Source organism: Lactuca sativa, chromosome 5 (assembly GCF_002870075.4).
Source record: "Lactuca sativa cultivar Salinas chromosome 5, Lsat_Salinas_v11, whole genome shotgun sequence".
Classification (NCBI taxonomy): domain Eukaryota; kingdom Viridiplantae; phylum Streptophyta; class Magnoliopsida; order Asterales; family Asteraceae; genus Lactuca; species Lactuca sativa.
This window is the reverse complement of record NC_056627.2, coordinates 167,105,196-167,125,036: the sequence shown is the minus strand read 5'-3', so window position 1 is coordinate 167,125,036 and position 19,841 is coordinate 167,105,196. Positions and strand designations below refer to the sequence as shown.

Genomic DNA, 19,841 nt, shown 5'->3' with positions numbered 1-19,841 from the left:
TATAATTTTAGCAATTATATTAATAACAATTATAACAACTAAAATACTTGTTATATCTTAAAAATAATTGTATATTTGTATACACTGAATGGCACCGTAAATCCTGACACGGAGTACTTGAAAAATTGACGAGGCATGGGTAGTGATAAATATTTATTGATCTTGTTCCATGTATCCTCAAGGTCGTCGTAGGTGAAATCCCACAAATAGCTACCCCAAGCAAAACTACAATAAAATATTTTTAATTATAATAAAAATTATCAAAAAAAAATATAAAACTTTCAAAGTCAACAAATAATACTTATTCCATCCATCCAACTATCCAAGTTCTCAACAAACAAAAATCAGTCTTGTAGCACACAATCATTTGCTTCTTTTCCCAAAAAGCTTTCACACAAAACGTATATCAGACATACTCTAACTGTATCATCGTCGGTAGCTGCTAAGAATGGCTGATTTAAAATATAACTTTTCAAATCACAGATTTTCACCTAACTATTAGTGTGGTTCGGAAAGAGACGATCCCGCAATAAACATCTTTTTTACTACTAAATTTTTTTTCCGAAACTTTTTTCCAATCATTTTTGGATACTCTCCAAAATTAAACCCGGTTATCAAACAAAACTCTTCTGGGCCATAAACCATTTTAGTATCCCCTAATTTAAAATACAACCGATTTATGTCATATGGGGATACTATTGCGTCCGGCCATAACTGATGAAGAAACATCTTATGAAACAGCAACACGTCCCCTTGTAATTGAGCGAAATCCAGCAAATAACCAAATACAATGTTTCTAAAAATTTCACATGGCTTTCCATACAATACTTCAAATATTTGTCATATATTACATTCCGATTTTTTTATGTTGACAACAGTTTTAACATTTAGATTTCTATAATCATGTTGCAATATAGCATGTTACAAAATATATTATTGTAACAAAAAGCTCAACAACTTAAAAACTATTATATTTTAAAAAATTCCGCAAAAATTCCACAATTTAAATCACAAAACAAACCAAATATCTATTTATAAGCAGGATAAATAATCCAATTATATAAAAAATATATTTCTATTTATAAGCATTTTTATAACAATACCAATTAAAAAAAACATTTTTTGATAAACTATATGTACAAATGTACAACATCAAAATGCAAAGTTACAACATCATCAAGCAGCAATAATAATTATTATATCAAAAAACTCATATTATTAAACATATTAACAAAAAGATACAATCACCCAATGCACAATTTACTTATTACACACTTCTATAATATACATCTATTTATCAAATATCATCAAAACCTCAAGGCTACTAATAAAATCTACTAACTATCAAATATAACACATAAATCTAAGAAAATATAATAATAAAACATAATAAAGTTTTGTTTTTTTACAATTTTTTCGGAATAACTAAAACATAAACAAGGCCTAAATTGATGAATGATGATTAAAACACAAAATAAGTAAAGATCTTACCATACTATCGGGATTGTTCATAAAACCGTTCATAATTGCAGATAGGGTAAGAAAATCGTTTCCCAGAAAGAGTTTTCCAACAAAAAAAATGAAAATTTAACAAAAAAAAAACGTTTTTATAGCTGGCTAGGCCTTGGTTCACAGATGGGTTGCTATGTTCGTAGATGGACTAGTCCATTTGCGAACGTACAAGTCGCTGAAGCACAGTTATGCTTTAGCAGCTTGTATGTCTGCGAACATACCATACCGGTCTGCGAACATAATGGCTAAATTTGTAGTTTCGATTTCTTTTGGCTATTTTCTACAAAGTAATTAGGGTTTTTGATAAATTTACAATTTTCTCTTAAAATTTATGTAAGTATAATAAGAATTATAAACATTTCATGAGACAAGAGACCAATGATGTAAATTATAAGGGATTGCAAGTGTTAAAATAATATCTATAAATTGCTCTGGTGGGCCAAGAGCCCCATTTCAACAAACGTATTTGACCAAGAGCCCATTTCGACAAACATATTTTTGAAAGAGCCCCCTTTCTACCAAGTTTTTGATAAACAATATTTATTTGCAAATGAGAAATTAAATATACTCCTATAATTTTCTTCTATTTATTTTTTTACTCACGTTAAATGGGGAAAAATGGATTAAAATATTATTAAGAAAAGTTAAATATAACATATTTCATGATTTAACATAGATACTAGAATGATAAGAAGAAATTGTAAGAGGATATTTAATTTCACTTTGCAAATTTCTGGGAGGTCCACACCCAATTCAGTTACTTGAGATAGAGTGCGATAAACCGAATTTTAATTTCTTGCCATCAAAAATACTAAATTTAAAAATAACAAGAATCACTTGAGACAAAATAAATAAATAAGAAAAAGAAAAATCATATCCACCACCACTTAGTCACTAGTAAACTTAGATTCGATGGCCTAAGACATCACATAGGGAGACCACCAAAAGCTTTTGAGTGACAACTTTTTGTCATGCAAATCAATTTATTTCCCTTTTGCTTATCACTTAACATGAAATGCTTTCTAATGCTTTTCAAAGTACCATGCACTAACTTTTTTTTTTGAGCTTTAAATATGGAAAAATAGTAAAGAGGGACATTCAAATATCTTTTCTCTTTAAAAGGTAAATAAATTGATTCCTAGTATTTTTATCGTATTTTTTATCTTTAAAAAGTAAACAAATAAACTAAAAGTGACACGGTCGAAGGTTTGCCCAAATATACAAAGATTATTATCAACACTTGGAACCTTTTTAAATTGTTATATTTATAAAAACACACAAATTAAAACACAAAAATAATTCTTTGTAACTCTTTGCATAAAAAATTCACACAACAAATCTTCAAAAAGATCACTTGTAAGGTTTTGAATCCAGATAACGAATGCCCATAAATTAACACAACAATTCAAATGGTTACTCGCTAATAACATGCTCAATGAAACGTCCAATGGCTGCGTGAGATGATCCCCCCTCGGCAATTGCTAACCTACTCTTCTCTTTCATCTCTTTCACCTTCTTCCTCATCTCACCATCACTCATCAACTTCCTTATCCCACCCTCAATCTCCTCCGCCGTCACAATCATCTCCGTTTCTTCTGGTCCCACATTGCGCCGGTAATCAATCCTGATCTCCGCCGCTAATCCCAGCTCCACCACCAACTGAAAAGCATTGAGCTGTTGTTCGGCGTAGAGTGGCCAAGCAGCTACCGGAACCCCACACCATATGCTCTCCAATGTCGAGTTCCACCCACAGTGTGAAACAAACCCTCCCACTGAAGGATGCGACAGCACCGCCGTCTGTGGAGCCCATCCGATCACCTTCCCTACACTCGAAGTCCGATCAAGGAAACCCTCAGGGAGAACCTCCTCTGGGTTTTCGTAATCCTTTGGATACTCTATCTTTCCCTTGGGTGGTGGACGGCGGAGAGACCATAGAAACCTCTGTCCGCTCCGTTCAACTGCAACCGCGATCTCCTTGACTTGTTTCTCACTGAAGCTCCCCATACTTCCGAAGCACAGGAACACCACTGAACTCTCTGGCTGATCGTTTAGCCACGTCATAATCTCATCGGTTTTACCATCGTTTGTCGCGTTCTTGAGGTTCAGTATAGGCCCCACCGGAAAAACAGGTGGGATATCGGCGTTGCTGCTTAAAAGATAGTCAACTCCATGGCTCTCGAGCTCTTGAAACGTATTTACCAATATACCCTTTGACTCACGAAACGTTTTCGCGAGGTCAAGAAACATTTTGGACCCACCTTCCTTATCTAACAGTACATCCAGTAACACTTTCGCCGGAACTGAGTTGACGAAAGTCGGGATGGACAGCTCGGATTCCGATCCTTTTAACTCAGTGACGTCATGCTCTTCCTCGTCGCGCTTGGCTTGGAGGGTTAACTGTAAGCCAAGCATGGAAGCACCAGATGTGTAGTAGATGTAAGTTGGAGCTTCAAACTCGTTTGCAACTTCTGTCATGGGTGCACAGAACATGTCGAGAACGAGTCCAGCAAGACGAACCGAGTTGGACTCAATTATGCTGCGGATGATGTTTCGAACATGAGGTTTGTGGTGTTCGATAAAGGCTGAGAGGAAGGTCTTGGGACTGATGAGAGCCATGGTGGACTCGTCGCATGGGATGTCGATATAGCGTAAACGGGGAATGGGTGTCGCAGATTCAGTGTCGTGTTTTGCTCCGAGGGATATCTTCATGACTATGATGGTGATGGAAAGCCGTTGATCACGGTCGAGGAGGATTTTGGCGAGCTCCACCGTCGGTGGGAGGTGGCCGGCTCCCGGAGATGGGATGAAAACAAGCTCTGAGGTGGTCATCTTTTTTATCGGGATGTTCAATGTTGTGTGGTGGTGTGTTTTGATTGTGTATGTTGTGAGGTTTGTACTTTATACAAGTTGAGATCATGCCATGGGATTGGACAACAAGAAAATGGTGAGAATGATGATGTCAGCGCTTTAGTCATTATTTCGAAAGGATGTAACCTCCACTCCAAGGGTCCAATTAACTTCAAAAGAATTCTGAACTTTTAATTGAGATTTAGATTTTTTTTCTTTAATGCATGTATCATTTTAGAAAAATTTGTTTGAATTATTATAAATAAATATATAACGAGATATATGTTATTTGTGATAAATTGTATAACTTTATTTATTACTCTAGGGGTTGGTATAAGATAAAATATAATTAAAACTAGAGGTGAAAAAATGCTGAACCACCTTAATTTGCAAACTTAAAAATAATATTAATTAATACTTTTCAAAACAAACAAACAAACTAATGTCAATTAGTAACCTAACAAACTTGAACCGTCTGTTTTAAATTCTATGATGTGTGCAAAAATGTAAACGTGTACATACACATGATTCATTTATTTGAATAAAATTTAATACTTCTATGCTTTTTAATATATATATATATATATATATATATATATATATATATATATATATATATATATATATATATATATATATATATATATATATATATAATCCAAAAGAGTTTAGGAATAGTATTCTTTTAGGCTTTAGGATTTTGCCACAAAAGTTTGTTGAACTTGACACTTTTAGTCCTTAAAGTCAAAAATTTTACATTTTTGCCTTTAGATTAAGTTTTTGTGCCTTAAGGTTTTTGCAACAAATATTTAACAACTTTGACACTTTTAGTCCTTATATTCAAAGGTTTTAAATTTTGGTGTTTTTGCCACAATTCTTTAATGAATTTGACACTTTTTGTCCTTATAGTCAAAAGTTTTACATTTTGACATAAAAAACACAAAAAAACCTCCTTTAAAATTTTGCCAACATATTTTCCCAATGTTGACAACTTTAATATTATTACCACAAGATTTTGGATTTTCTCCACCAATGTCCTTTTTTTACGTTGTACACTTTTGATATCTAATTTTAGGAGTTGTCGACTTTCTTCCCTATTTATGGTGATTTACAATGTCAGCACATATCTTTTAAAGTTTGCCGATTTTTTCCATATTACCCCAAAAGCTGCGTAGCCGCGGGTTCTTTACTTTGAATAAAATTACATCCGTTAGTTTACGTGGTTTGTCGAAATAACTTCATTCATTATATTTATTTGAACCATTATTTGCTTGGTCTATATAATTTGATTTTTTTGCATGATTTAATCATATAAAATGACAATTATTTATTGTATTTTATATTTTTGTAACTAATTTTAATATAAAAATATAAAAATAAATAACTCCAACACCCCCATCTCGTTACTCGCCATCCACCACTTTTTCATCTTTCAAATCACCATCCACCACTTTTTCATCTTTCAAATCATTGGTGTCACATCTATCACACCAATTACAACCACTTTCATATTGTCAACGTTCGTTTTTATCACCGTACCTACTGTTTTATAAGATATCATTTATGCAAGTTCATCTAGTCTACCATCATCATCTGCTTCACATATATGTCTACCACCACCACCCTCCTCTGTTGCCAGAAAAACAAATATGTTCATCATTTTAATCTGAAAATCGAGCTTTAAAGACGTGATGATTGCCCTTGTCGTTAGAAGATCGTTTCAGGTATGAACCCAAACCATAATTGTGATTGTTTACCAAAAACCTAATAGGTAGGTGTCGTAGTAGCGATGGAGATCTAGTAGATAACATAGGGTTTGTAGTGGAGATCTAGATACCAACTTGGATCGTGAGAACACTTTCCGAACTAATATTTCTACGCTATGTCTGGGTTGCAAAAAATCCAGTCTATGATAATCCAAGTGGACACTTACGATTATAGACACATAAATTGTAAGTCAATTTACTAGACAAATTCTGTAAGAGTTTGATGAAAACGAGAGCTAATAATTGTCACCCTCTTCTGAGAATGAAGAACCATTTATATATTAAACGAGATTAGGGTTTCATTAGGGTTGGATCGTCATTAGTTTTACCATAATCACCTTCAAGAAATTGAATTTTCCACTACGTTACCATAATCACCCCAATTAAGGGCTCTGACCCTTGGACCCCGCTAGGGGCGCTGCCCCTAGACCTCGTCAAAGGGGCGTTGCTCCTTTAAAAACCCCGGACCCAAGGGCGCTGCCCCAGAACCCCCGACTAGTTGTCGAACCGGCTTCTAATTCGATCTTATACATGCATGCACTCCGCACAAGCCCGTACATATATTAGCGTACAAATTATGAAGCCCCTTAGCTCATATGTCATTTCTAGTTATTTAAAATGACATTGTGACACTAAAATCACCAACAAGATCTTGGCATTTGTTCTCCAAGATAAAGAGGATAGGCGGCAGCGTGCGAATATGTGGGCTTTGTCGGTGGTTCATGGATATGAAAGCGATGTTAGTTTTTTAAAATGGACAATATATAGATGACGACAACGTTGTTAAGGTTGATTCTAGTGGTGCATTGGTGGTGAAAAGAGGTCAGTGGCAACAGATGGATGCCACTGAAGCAGGAATCTTTAGATATAAAGAATAAGGTGTTAGTTCAAAAAAGAAAAAAAATGTTGTGGGTACTTTGTAATAATTTAGACTAACAAAATAAAATAAAAGTTAATAAAAAAGATCTAACAAAGGTAAAATAATAATTTTAAATCAATTGTAAAACAAAATAAAACCATAGAGATTAGTCACGCAAGAAATGAAATCACACTAACCAAACGCATAAAATTTTAGATAGTTGTACCATATCAGTCTGCTTTGACAAACAATATGTACGAACCATGTAATATTGCCATTTATTTATAAAAGTTACACTTTATTAGTTAACTATGATTTTAACTGCCGCACGTTGCGGCGGCGGCAGTAATGAAATCACACAAACCACAATAGTGAAGGGTCAAATTCATGCCAAGAAGAGATAACCAAAACCGTATTATATGCAAAACGTATATGAATATTAGTAGGTGAACGCAAAAAAAAAAATCGAATATATTTTTTTAAATTAACGAAGTAAAGTTCTAAATTTTCGTCGAAATGTTGACCACCTGTAATTTATACTGGCACATACAAAAGGTTAGAAAATCGGAGGAGTGGTAACTTTAGGTAAATCAGATTATATATATATTATGAGGGATAAAACAAAAGTTAAGAAAATAGAATGGGCGAAATTGATATTTTTTAAAGTTTAAGTATAAGAGTGAATATAACATTTTAAAAAGTAAAGTGTTGAAAATGTCATTTTATAAATTATAAGGATGATAACAAACTTAGTAGGAGGACTTAAATGGCAAAAGTTAAAAATTATAGGTGGTGGTAATTAAAGAAAAGAAAACGAACAATTATATATACTAATAATTGTTAAAAACTTGGTGAACAAAAACTTTTTTATATTCTGACTTTTGTCACAGATGGTTATGGGATTTCCACCTTTACTCCACTGTAAGTTTTGTTTTTCATTTTTGCCACATACTTTCCACCGTCCCTATCATCCAATCATGTCTTACACCGACTACAACTAATATAGACTCTGCTTTATACTTAGATAGATAAATGTAGATGTCCACCGCCAAGGTTCAACCTCCTCTAAGATTCTTCTACCCTCCGCTCCTCCACCGCCATCCACCACTTACGTATTCCTTTAACAATTGTAACGGATTCTGATACAAAATGAAGAACGATTTCAGGTCATTGGTAGATGGTGGCAGAATTTACGAATCCGGTGCTTGGGTGGGGAGACGCTGACGATGTCGTAGGTTGCGGGGATTGTTGTTAGTGATAACGTGGTGGTGAAGGTGGAGTTGTCGAAGGCGGCGAGATTTGGGGTGAAGGTGAATAGTGATTGGGTTATGGAGGGTATGATTAAAGGTACCGATAGGTACGGTGTCATCACCGGTTTTGGAGCCACGTCTCACCGAAGAAGTAAAGAAGGTGGTCGTTTGAATTTGATTTGTTTGATTTTGCATATTGCTGCTTACATAGATTGGTTATCCGGTCATGTCAAAAGACTGTATCCGCTCTCTGCTTCTCCCCTTTCTCATGCTTCTCCTCCTACTCCTTTAATATTCCTGTTAATCAGTATCCTTCTGTATTCATATTTAACTTCCTTTATAGAAGAAGATTGGATTCTCTTTTATGAGATAGGAAGGAACTTCAAGAGCATATAAGGATTGGAAATCAGAGAATATGATGGTACACATACAATTAGTTTATTGAAGTTGGAGGGACCATTTAACTGTGTTGGATTTTATCCTGAATACGTGTGTCTAAATGACAGTACCTTGAATAAAGCACCCAACAGATGAGGCCATATGAAATCCCATGGATAGAGGTCAGTATTTGTCAATAATATTATATTTTCTTCAATGTTCTTGACATGTATTTAGATACTTTAAAATCGATTTCTATGTATCTACGTATAAACAGGCCAATATATAAAGAAACAACTTCATTATCTACATAATCTAGGGTGGAAAGTAAACATGTGATTGTTTGTCACTATGTGTTTCTGACCGTACAACTATGAAAATAAACGATATGTGACTAAGGCTTAATTACAAACGTTTATTACCTGTTAATTCCCTCTCTTTATGCTCTGGTGTTTTGATTAACTTCATTATGCACTAAATGCCTAATTAGGGCGTGCTGACATCAAATTACACATACCATCTTCTTGGGATCACAGGTTAGGTAAATCTATTAGTAGATTTTTTATTTTGTCATGTTTTTGGCTTACTTTTTTTGACATTGCAGATATATTTCTAATAGGAAAGCCATAACTGTTGAAGTAGCTAATAGTGGAGATTGACCAAGGTGGTTTCTTACTTCGAATATGTGTTGTCATTGTCTCTATGTTTCATCTTGGTTTATCGCCTTACCAACATCTAATTAGCATGGTGTGTTATTGTAATGACTTAGGTTAGTAGGCACAAGAACTATTTAAGGGGGATGCTTACACAATCTCATCTGAAGTTACACTTGGAAGGAGTGAAATAGAAGATAAAGCATAAATAAAGAAGAAAGAAATACTTGGGTGCTTCTAATTCATGTAATATGTGGTATATTTTTTGCTCTTAGATTAATAATCTTCACATAAGAAATACATAGTTATATCCTACAATATTCTTTCATGAATTGGTTTCTTATTTCATGGAAATAGGTATAATGCTATACGTGTTGGATTACATCCCGATAAAAGTTGTGAACATTGATGTTTGTGGCCAAGGTATCATTTTTCTTATTCTATCCAAAACATGCAATGTTAACTTCATTATCTGATATGGCCTTTAATCGTTTTTTCACCATGTGTTAATCAATGATGTATACATTTTGCAAAATAGGAACTGAACATGAAAATAACATTTTTAATTGACCGATACATTCCACTGGATTTTTTAAGTCCATAAACCCACTTTAATTTTTTATATTTACAAGAATCATTCATGTTACTATAATTGCATAAAATAACATTTTACTTTGTTAGTGTTAACATTTCCCTTTCTTATTCTATTTGTTTTGTAACCATATCAAATAAATTGATATGCAAATTATGTTAAATGACTAAAATTCCCAATATTGGATTTAAATTGTGTTAACTGACCAAAATATATTATGTCAAAGGAAGGATGTGTAATTTTTTTTGTCTCTGTTACATGTTCCAGCACACCAATCACATACATCATAGGTTGAAATAGCATTGTACTTGTGTCCCTTTCAAATTTTTAGCATCATAATTTCATTTCTTTTAAAAGGGACAAAGTATTAATCTTATTGTTATGGATTTATGCTATAATTTTATTTTAATTGTATTACCCAATTTTCTTGAAGAGTTTTATTACAATTTTAATTTGGAAGTACATTGCACATTACATGAAATTTCCTTCTTCATCCAAATGTGTTGCTTTTTATGGGATCTCTATGTTCACAAGATAAACTTGCAATGGTCACATAATTACTACTCAGGTAATTATTTAAAAGATCTGTACAAAACTATAATATGACATCATGTTAGCAAATGAATGCATAATTAGTTTTAAAAAATTAGCTCAAGGATTTTTAACCAACTTTAATTTACATGTATTCTAATTAGGGGAAGCCTTTTTTATGTTCTACATAATAGTAGTAACTATTTAGATATTAGACAACGTTTAAGGATGGTCGTTGATGTTGTAAGTTTTTTTTTTCTCAAATATCAGTTATCAACAAACTCTCTAAATGAATTTTTTGTTGATAGTAGGTGGAAAGATCTTTATTCGATGCAATTTTTAGAACTGTTGGTGTAACGTCCCAAAAATCACAACTGAAAATTTTCTTTAAACATTAATAAAACATATTTATAAAACCATGTCATCATTCATAACATAAATTCAGAGAATTAATTCATTATTATCAGAGTAAAACATCACAGGTTGTCTAATTAATGGTGTGTGCCATGCGATCACCCCGAGCTCTTCCCTCCGCTACCGGAAGTACCTGAAACCAAAATTGACAACCGTAAGCACGAAGCTTAGTGAGTTCCCCAACCTACCACATACCTTACAAAAACACATATAGCACATAATGGGCCACGCCTGCTATTTCGGGCCTCGCCCCCTACCTCGGGCCTTACCTGCTACAATGGCCCCGCCTGGCTTCGAGCCCCGCTCGGATACAGATTTGATTCTTTTAGGCCCCGCCGGTCTCTGGGCCCCGCCCGCTAATCACGTAATACAAAATAGCATATAACACATAAATGGACATACCCTACTATATTCCTGTCCTGAGGCCTCGCCTGTCTTGGGCCTCGCCCCTATCCTGTTACTAGTGATTCATGGAACCCCGTCCAAGCTCCTACTGTAAGTGAGATACGGGCCCCCCGCCCACACTTACTTCATACCTATCTCGGGCCTCACCCCTGCTCTGCTACTAATGAGATATGGAACACCGTCCATACTCTGCTATTGGTGAGATACGGTACCTCGCCCACACTCACCTCCCTACCAGGCACATACATGCATCACACAGACAACAAATATACTCTATCATGCAAACCACTCCTTGGGCGCCCACCCAATGTTGGACCATGGTCCTGAATATCATAATAGCAAATAGTGCCTAGGGCTAACCCCCGGGTCTTCCTACTCATAACTACATGGGCCGACATTGTGGCCGTAGACCCATTCACACAAAGGGAAACTCACCTGCACTGCTGAACTTTGCTGGTAACCCTCTGGCTACTGTCCGACAATTCTCTGAACTGCTGCTCCACTAGCTCCCCGAGCTACCAATATCAATATATATATATATATATATATATATATATATATATATATATATATATATATATATATATATATATATATATATATATATATGTAACTTAGATCCAAACTGAACTCTAGAAGCCAACTAAGTCCACTCTTGACAAAGTCAAAGTCCTGGTCAAAGTCAGCTTTCCTGACTGACTCTACTCGTCGATTCAACCCGTTGACTCATTGAGTCCTTATACCCAGAAACTCTCACAATACACCTCAACTCGCCGAGTCACCCCATCGACTTGTCGAGTTCAATGATCTCCAAATCCCATCCTATCCAACTCACTAAGTCACCACTCAACTCACCGATCTAAGTCTTAACCAGAAAAGGTTGAGGTTCTGAGATCTAACTCGTCGAGTCCAAGAACAGACTCGCCAAGTTCACGACAATCTTCAACAGACTCGCTGAGTTGTTCTTCAACTCGTCGAGTTCATGCCTATCTTCATACAACTCGTCGAGTCCAAGAACAGACTTGTCGAGTAGCTTCAGTTCTTAATCCATACAGTGGCTTTTTGTGACAACCCGAAATTTCCATTTTGTACGAACATTATCTATTCAATAGAAGCTAGACCAGTTTCAATGAATTTCAGACTTTTCCGAATAAGTTTGTGTACATTAGGGTTTACAATTAAGGAGATATCAGGAGAATGGATGCTCATGGGTTTGTGAAACTTGAGTATTTCAAAACTTCATAATATTAGAGTTCAATTCCAGAATAAAAATATTTTCTGCCAAAAATATTTCAGGACTATAAATAGATTTCTGAACTAAATTCATTCATTATTCACATTTCCAACTAGAGAAAAGCCATTTTCTCTCTCACGGATCTTCGGGTTTTCATCCCAAATCGTGAGTACACTTCTCTAGTTGTTTTATAATGCTTGTTATATGCTTAATAACATAGATTACATATCAAATATGTGAGAATCAGGAGTTTACCGCCCAAGAACGTTCTTGGGGAGTAAACTCCAAAATGAAGCTTAAAGGCTATCTAGTCCCATTTCCTTGTTATGTAACTAGCTTAGGATTATATGTATGGATATTTGAGACTAGAAAACAATCAGAAACACCTAGCTTAGGGTGTTCACGGACCAAGAACTTCTTGGACCGTGAACTCCAAATTCAAGGGCCAAAATGTGCCCTAATCACTCCTAAGGCTTTAGACATTAATACCCATTTACTCCTAGCTAAATTATGGACTTAAAAACATCAAAAGCACCCCTTAAAGGGAGTTTACGGCCAAGGAAATACTCTTAGGCCGTAAACACAAAATAAGGGCACCAAAGTGTGCCTAGGGTCCTCTTTAGCCTTAAACAAATGCCTAGAAATTATCCTACTTGTGCTTGGGACTTGAAAGAATAAAAATACCCATCCCATGAGAGTTTACGGCCGTGAACTCTAAGGGATTTGGCCTTGGGGCCGTAAACTCCTCAAAGGAGTATTTCTACGCCCTAAACTACCCAAAGGATTAAACAACCAAGCAAGGCTTATTCTAGAAATCAAAATAGCACTTCAAAACACCAATTACCACCAAGATTGGAGTTCACGGCCGTAAACTCAAGGTTTTACGACCGTAAAATCCTTGTGTGGGGTTTATTGAGGAGTAAACACTTTTATAAGGCCCTTTGGTACATTAAACCCCTTTAGCCTTGTCCCATAACAACCTAGAAGCAACCCTTAGGACCTATAACACTTATACAAAGTGTTTACATGTTCCTGAGTGTCCCAACTTATTTCATTAGTTATTATTTGGCTAATTAGTTATATATATGCTCATTATATGATAACTAGGCTCGTGCGTGTGAACAAGTCTCCGTTTGCCACCTAGCACAGTATCCGACACTTCAATCCAATCCACTCACCGCAAGTGAGTTCATACCCCTTTAATTAACCTTTGAAATACTTTTAAATGTTTTAAATACTTTTATGGGGGGGGGGAATACAAGTTAAATACTTATAGTTATTACATCAATCACATGTGATTAATAACTAGAAAACCAATGATTTTATCACTATTCAAACTGTTTATCAAACTGCTTTACTTCAAAATGTTTTACAAACTCTGTTACTTATCAAATACTTTTATTTAAACTTTGTTATACTTCTTATAAATTGCATGCCCATATATGTATAGATATATGACAAATGTTTAAAGGGCTTAGGAAGGCCATCCGCCCTATTTCCTTTTCTCGATTTGGATGTGGTCTGGTGGGATTTCGGGTAACCGTCCGAAGGTCGTTTCAATATTAATTATATATCAAATGTACATATATAGACATAAAAGTACTTCCATATTCATGCGTATCAGTCACATCATGAGTAAGTTACCATCGGGGTAACACATGATCATACTACTACAATTTCTAGATCAATGAGTCAGTTCATTCATGAGTCAATACTTATTACTATGAGTACATATACAACTATACTAGGAAGAGAACATATACAACTATACTAGAAAGAGAACATATACAACTATACTAGGACGAGAACATGTACAACGATACTAGAACGAGTAACATTACATTACATATACATGAATACGTTAACAATTGTGATCCACTGTATCAGAGCATGCCTTAAATGTCATGGCCTGAGTTGTAGCCATAATTCTCTTGGAGGGAGAGCGTGAGTTTGTGTATAGATCTATGCTGGATTGACTATCCTACACCTTGCTGCTAGCTACAGCCGGACCTGCGGGTCTGCGGGTGCCAAACGTCATTCCGTTATTACGGCCATTCGTATGTCGTTGTTACCAGTCGATAGTATGGTGCAATTTATCACATGATACCTTAATATAAATCCGGTTTAAGGTAGTTAGTACATCAGTAATTCCTATAATACAACACTACAGTACTACAATGATTTACCCATTACATATATTTAGTGATTATTTCACTTAAACATTAATATACAAACTATATTTTGTTAAATGATAGTTACACTTGGGAAATTACACACTTTTACAACAAACGAGCATACAAAACAGTTAGGCCTTGGAAGAAGGCTACTTTAATAGAAAATATAGGTTTTTCTGAGAGATTCAAACTTTTACAAACACTTACAAACATTTACTTACATTTTACAAACTTACACTTGAGACATGTTCAAACGTTTTGATAACAAACACCGACACTAAAATACTTATGAACTCACCAGCTTAATGCTGATAAACTCTTTCAAAATAACTTGTATTCTCAGGTCATCAGTAGACAGGTACCGAGGCCAACTTTTGAGAAGATGGAGCGCATCCAAGACTCATCTTATTATTTTGATTTACATTATATTTTTGGTGTCTAAAACTATACAGAACACGCTTGTGTTAAAATTATATATTTAATGCAATGGATGATGTTGTTTGCTTATTTACTTTTACTGTGTTGTGATACTTTACATGACGTCCTCCGCCCCCAAACGTTTTCGTTGTTCTTGGTTTTGGGGGGTGACAGATTGGTATCAGAGCATTGTTTATAGTGAATCAAGTATATCAACCCATAAAAGATATACTAAACTATAAACCCATTAGGGATTAAAGCACTCTGACCTAGAGTCTATACTTAAAATATTAAAATATTTAATTAGGTATACTAGTCTGCATTCATACTAAAATTAGTGTCACAATGACAAGAACAAAAGTATTGCGATTGTTAAATATCACAAGTGAGCTCGGGGATGTATGGTCAGTCCTAGGAATGGCATAGCCTGATCAACTATGCTGGTCCGAGGAGTGATTAGCATGTGCCCTAGAATGGTTGTGATGTGTTAACAAGTCTAAAAACTTACCAACAATACCACAAGAAGACCAGTAGAACTTAAACTTAAAATACTATAGGTGTATTTTGTACTACTAGCTACATGTATACTATATTCTTATACCTCTCTTCTCGGGTAGATTTAAATGGCTGGATTCCATCACGGCGACCCGTACTTTCCAAATGAAGGCAATGCCGGGTGGATCGAAGAATAGCCCGAAGATGAGCATCCAATCCCTTTGGATGATCACCTCGCAGAAGGCTTTTCTGATGGATCTGACCCCGAGCCTGAAGTCAACAACCTACCGCTAGTAGGTCAAGCCCCGAACAACAACCCCCGACCAGCTTTTCCAGGTCCTACTCCTTTGTGGGCAACCAACTTGAATCGCTGGAGTGATGAACAGGGTCAACCCTTACCTTACTTTGGGGACCGAAGCTTTTACAACGTCAGTGAAGGTGGTTCTACTGACCGAGCTCTGCCCGTCATTATCCGCAGAATAGCTCGTAATGTTGAGCAAGGTCGAGTAGCCATCGACCGGGTCATGGAGATTGATGCCAACTCTAGTGTCAACACAGTCCGCATCCGCCGTCTTGAAGAAGACATGGAACGGACCCGGAGAACCAATGAAACCTTGCAGCAACAGCTGGCTGCCTCCCGAGCTGAAGTCTTGGAACTTCGAGCTCGCCAGAGGGCTCAGGAGCGACACCTTCAAGAGGTGTTTCGTCAAGTGTCAGACCTCAGGGCTCGCCCGAGGAATTCCCATCGCCGTTAGATGATGTCTAGTACATCTCTGTCGTTTGGTTAATGAATAGCCTTTAACATCTGTGCTATAAGTAGCACTTGTCTGTAAAATATTCCTAACTTTCAGTACTTTAATTAGGAATCTAAGAACTGTCAAACTTTTCCGTATGGTATGATGTAAGACCTACTGTTAGGTCGATTTTCCCTAAACTTATTACATCGGTAATACCAATATTATTGACGTCTATCTAATCTGTGGGAAAAATCTGTACAATTGTGTTTTCCTACTAATATTCTTTGTTGTGATCTCAAACACGCATTCAACTGTTGGGCTATGGTTAGTTAGTCCATGTGTCACTCTCACCTTACTTACAAATTGATTCTTACCATTTTTCTTATCTTTATAAACTTATAGCTGAAAGATGCCTCCTCGCAAATCTCCCCGGAATAACCCTACACCTCCACCGCCTCCTCCGCCTATGGTCATCGATACTGCAGCCCTGAATGCTGTCGTAGCCGCAGCAATGGCAACTGCCATGGCTCAGTATCACTCTACTGATGCCAGCAGAGGTGGAACCCCTGTTAACTCCATTCTGGTTGAAACCCCTGTGCGCTCGAGAGAGTGCTCCTACAAGGATTTCACCAATTGCAAGCCGAAGCCTTTCCATGGCACCGGCGGAGTCATTTCCCTCTCGCAATGGTTCGAGAAGACTGAATCAGTCTTCGAAATCTGTTCATGCCCTGCTGCGAGCAAAGTCAAATATGCCGCATGCACCTTTGAAGGAAAGGCCCTGACGTGGTGGAACGGCCACGTTAAAGCTCTAACCCTTGTCGTAGCCAACGACATGGGCTGGGAAACGATGAAAGACCTCATGATTGAGGAATACTGCCCGAGGGGCGAGATCCAAAAATTGGAGCAGGAGCTTTGGAGCCAGACCATGAAGGGCACCAACGTGGTCGCTTATACTGCCCGATTCAGCGAACTGGTGGCCCTCTGCCCCAATATGGTTCCCACTGAGGGGAAAAAGATCGAAAGGTACATATGGGGGCTAGTGCCTCCATATCAGGGGAATGTCCTAGCATCAAACCCTGCTACCTTCGACAGTGCCAAGCGACTGGCACAGCGAGTCATTGACCATGGAGTCAAAACCCCTACAACAACAACCACCCTAGCCATCCCAGAACCCTCCAAATCCGCTGACACTAAGCGGAAGTTCTGGGAAGACAAGAAGAAACAGCGAGCTGCTAAAAAGCAGCAAATTGTGGCTGTACATGCCGCGATAACCCCTGCTGCTGATACTGCCCCGGTGAGGCAGTATGCTGGGAGTTTGCCTAAGTGCAACAAATGCAACTTCCACCAAAACGGCCCCTGCCGTGAAATGCAGTGCTCGAACTGCAGCAGGAAAGGACACACCATCCGTTTCTGTAAATTCCAGACACAACCGATCACCCAAGTCCCCGGCTCTGGCGCGAGCCCGACCTGCTATGGATCTGGCGAAGCAGGCCACTATAAGAGGGACTGCCCCAAAGCGAAGAATGCTGGAGTAAACACTTATATAAGGCCCTTTGGTACATTAAACCCCTTTAGCCTTGTCCCATAACAACCTAGAAGCAACCCTTAGGACCTATAACACTTATACAAAGTGTTTACATGTTCCTGAGTGTCCCAACTTATTTCATTAGTTATTATTTGGCTAATTAGTTATATATATGCTCATTATATGATAACTAGGCTCGTGCGTGTGAACAAGTCTCCGTTTGCCACCTAGCACAGTATCCGACACTTCAATCCAATCCACTCACCGCAAGTGAGTTCATACCCCTTTAATTAACCTTTGAAATACTTTTAAATGTTTTAAATACTTTTATGGGGGGGGGGAATACAAGTTAAATACTTATAGTTATTACATCAATCACATGTGATTAATAACTAGAAAACCAATGATTTTATCACTATTCAAACTGTTTATCAAACTGCTTTACTTCAAAATGTTTTACAAACTCTGTTACTTATCAAATACTTTTATTTAAACTTTGTTATACTTCTTATAAATTGCATGCCCATATATGTATAGATATATGACAAATGTTTAAAGGGCTTAGGAAGGCCATCCGCCCTATTTCCTTTTCTCGATTTGGATGTGGTCTGGTGGGATTTCGGGTAACCGTCCGAAGGTCGTTTCAATATTAATTATATATCAAATGTACATATATAGACATAAAATTACTTCCATATTCATGCGTATCAGTCACATCATTAGTAAGTTACCATCGGGGTAACACAGGATCATACTACTACAATTTCTAGATCAATGAGTCAGTTCATTCATGAGTCAATACTTATTACTATGAGTACATATACAACTATACTAGGAAGAGAACATATACAACTATACTAGAAAGAGAACATATACAACTATACTAGGACGAGAACATATACAACGATACTAGAACGAGTAACATTACATTACATATACATGAATACGTTAACAATTGTGATCCACTGTATCGAAGCATGCCTTAAATGTCATGGCCCGAGTTGTAGCCAGAATTCTCTTGGAGGGAGAGTGTGAGTTTGCGTATAGATCTATACTGGATTGACTATCCTACACCTTGCTGCTAGCTACAGCCGGACTTGTAGGTCTGCGGGTGCCAAACGTCATTCCGTTATTACGGCCATTCGTATGTCGTTGTTACCAGTCGATAGTATGGTGCAATTTATCACATGATACCTTAATATAAATCCGGTTTAAGGTAGTTAGTACAGCAGTAGTTCCTATAATACAACCCTACAGTACTACAATGATTTACCCATTACATATATTTAGTGATTATTTCACTTAAACATTAATGTACAAACTATATTTTGTTAAATGATAGTTACACTTGGGAAATTACACACTTTTACAACAAACGAGCATACAAAACAGTTAGGCCTTGGTAGAAGGCCACTTTAATAGAAAATATAGGTTTTTCTGAGAGATTCAAACTTTTACAAACACTTACAAACATTTACTTACATTTTACAAACTTACACTTGAGACATGTTCAAACGTTTTGATAATAAACACCGACACTAAAATACTTATGAACTCACCAGCTTAATGCTGATAAACTCTTTCAAAATAACTTGTATTCTCAGGTCATCAGTAGACAGGTACCGAGGCCAGCTTTTGAGAAGATGGAGCGCATCCAAGACTCATCTTATTATTTTGATTTACATTATATTTTTGGTGTCTAAAACTGTACAGAACACGCTTGTATTAAAATTATATATTTAATTCAATGGATGATGTTGTTTGCTTATTTACTTTTACTATGTTGTGATACTTTACATGACGTCCTCCGCCCCAGAACGTTTCCGCCATTCTTGGTTTTGGGGTGTGACACTTTTCGAGCCATGCAGGGGCTTCAAACTGTAGATCCACTCTTCCAGGGCCCATTCTTCACGTAAAGTTGAAAACTTTACGTGAAACCAAGGAGCTATAGGCTTAAAACTCTCTAGGGTTAGGGTTTGAGACAATCATGCTTCACCAACACACCAAAGACTGATACTTTATGGGTTTCTAGGCCAAGACAACCCTAGATCC

General features: G+C 36.6%; 1 protein-coding gene and 1 long non-coding RNA gene across 4 annotated transcripts; one reads left to right on the top strand and one right to left on the bottom strand.

The window, feature by feature from the left end:
• Positions 1–2,794: 2,794 nt before the first annotated feature.
• On the bottom strand, positions 2,795–4,401 carry LOC111919436 (UDP-glycosyltransferase 71E1). The gene has a single exon (XM_023914996.3). It carries the CDS (start codon positions 4,339–4,341, stop codon positions 2,926–2,928), a length of 1,416 nt encoding a protein of 471 aa, XP_023770764.1. The 5' UTR covers positions 4,342–4,401; the 3' UTR covers positions 2,795–2,925.
• Positions 4,402–8,038: 3,637 nt separating this feature from the next.
• On the top strand, positions 8,039–9,831 carry LOC128126240 (uncharacterized). 3 transcript variants are annotated; one of them, XR_008224013.1, is made up of 4 exons: positions 8,039–8,655; positions 8,741–9,276; positions 9,382–9,521; positions 9,623–9,831. It is a non-coding gene; the product is annotated as an uncharacterized LOC128126240 (long non-coding RNA). The 3 variants fall into 3 exon arrangements; XR_008224014.1 differs by having other exon boundaries at positions 8,039–9,276; positions 9,382–9,511; XR_008224012.1 differs by having other exon boundaries at positions 8,039–9,276.
• Positions 9,832–19,841: the final 10,010 nt, after the last annotated feature.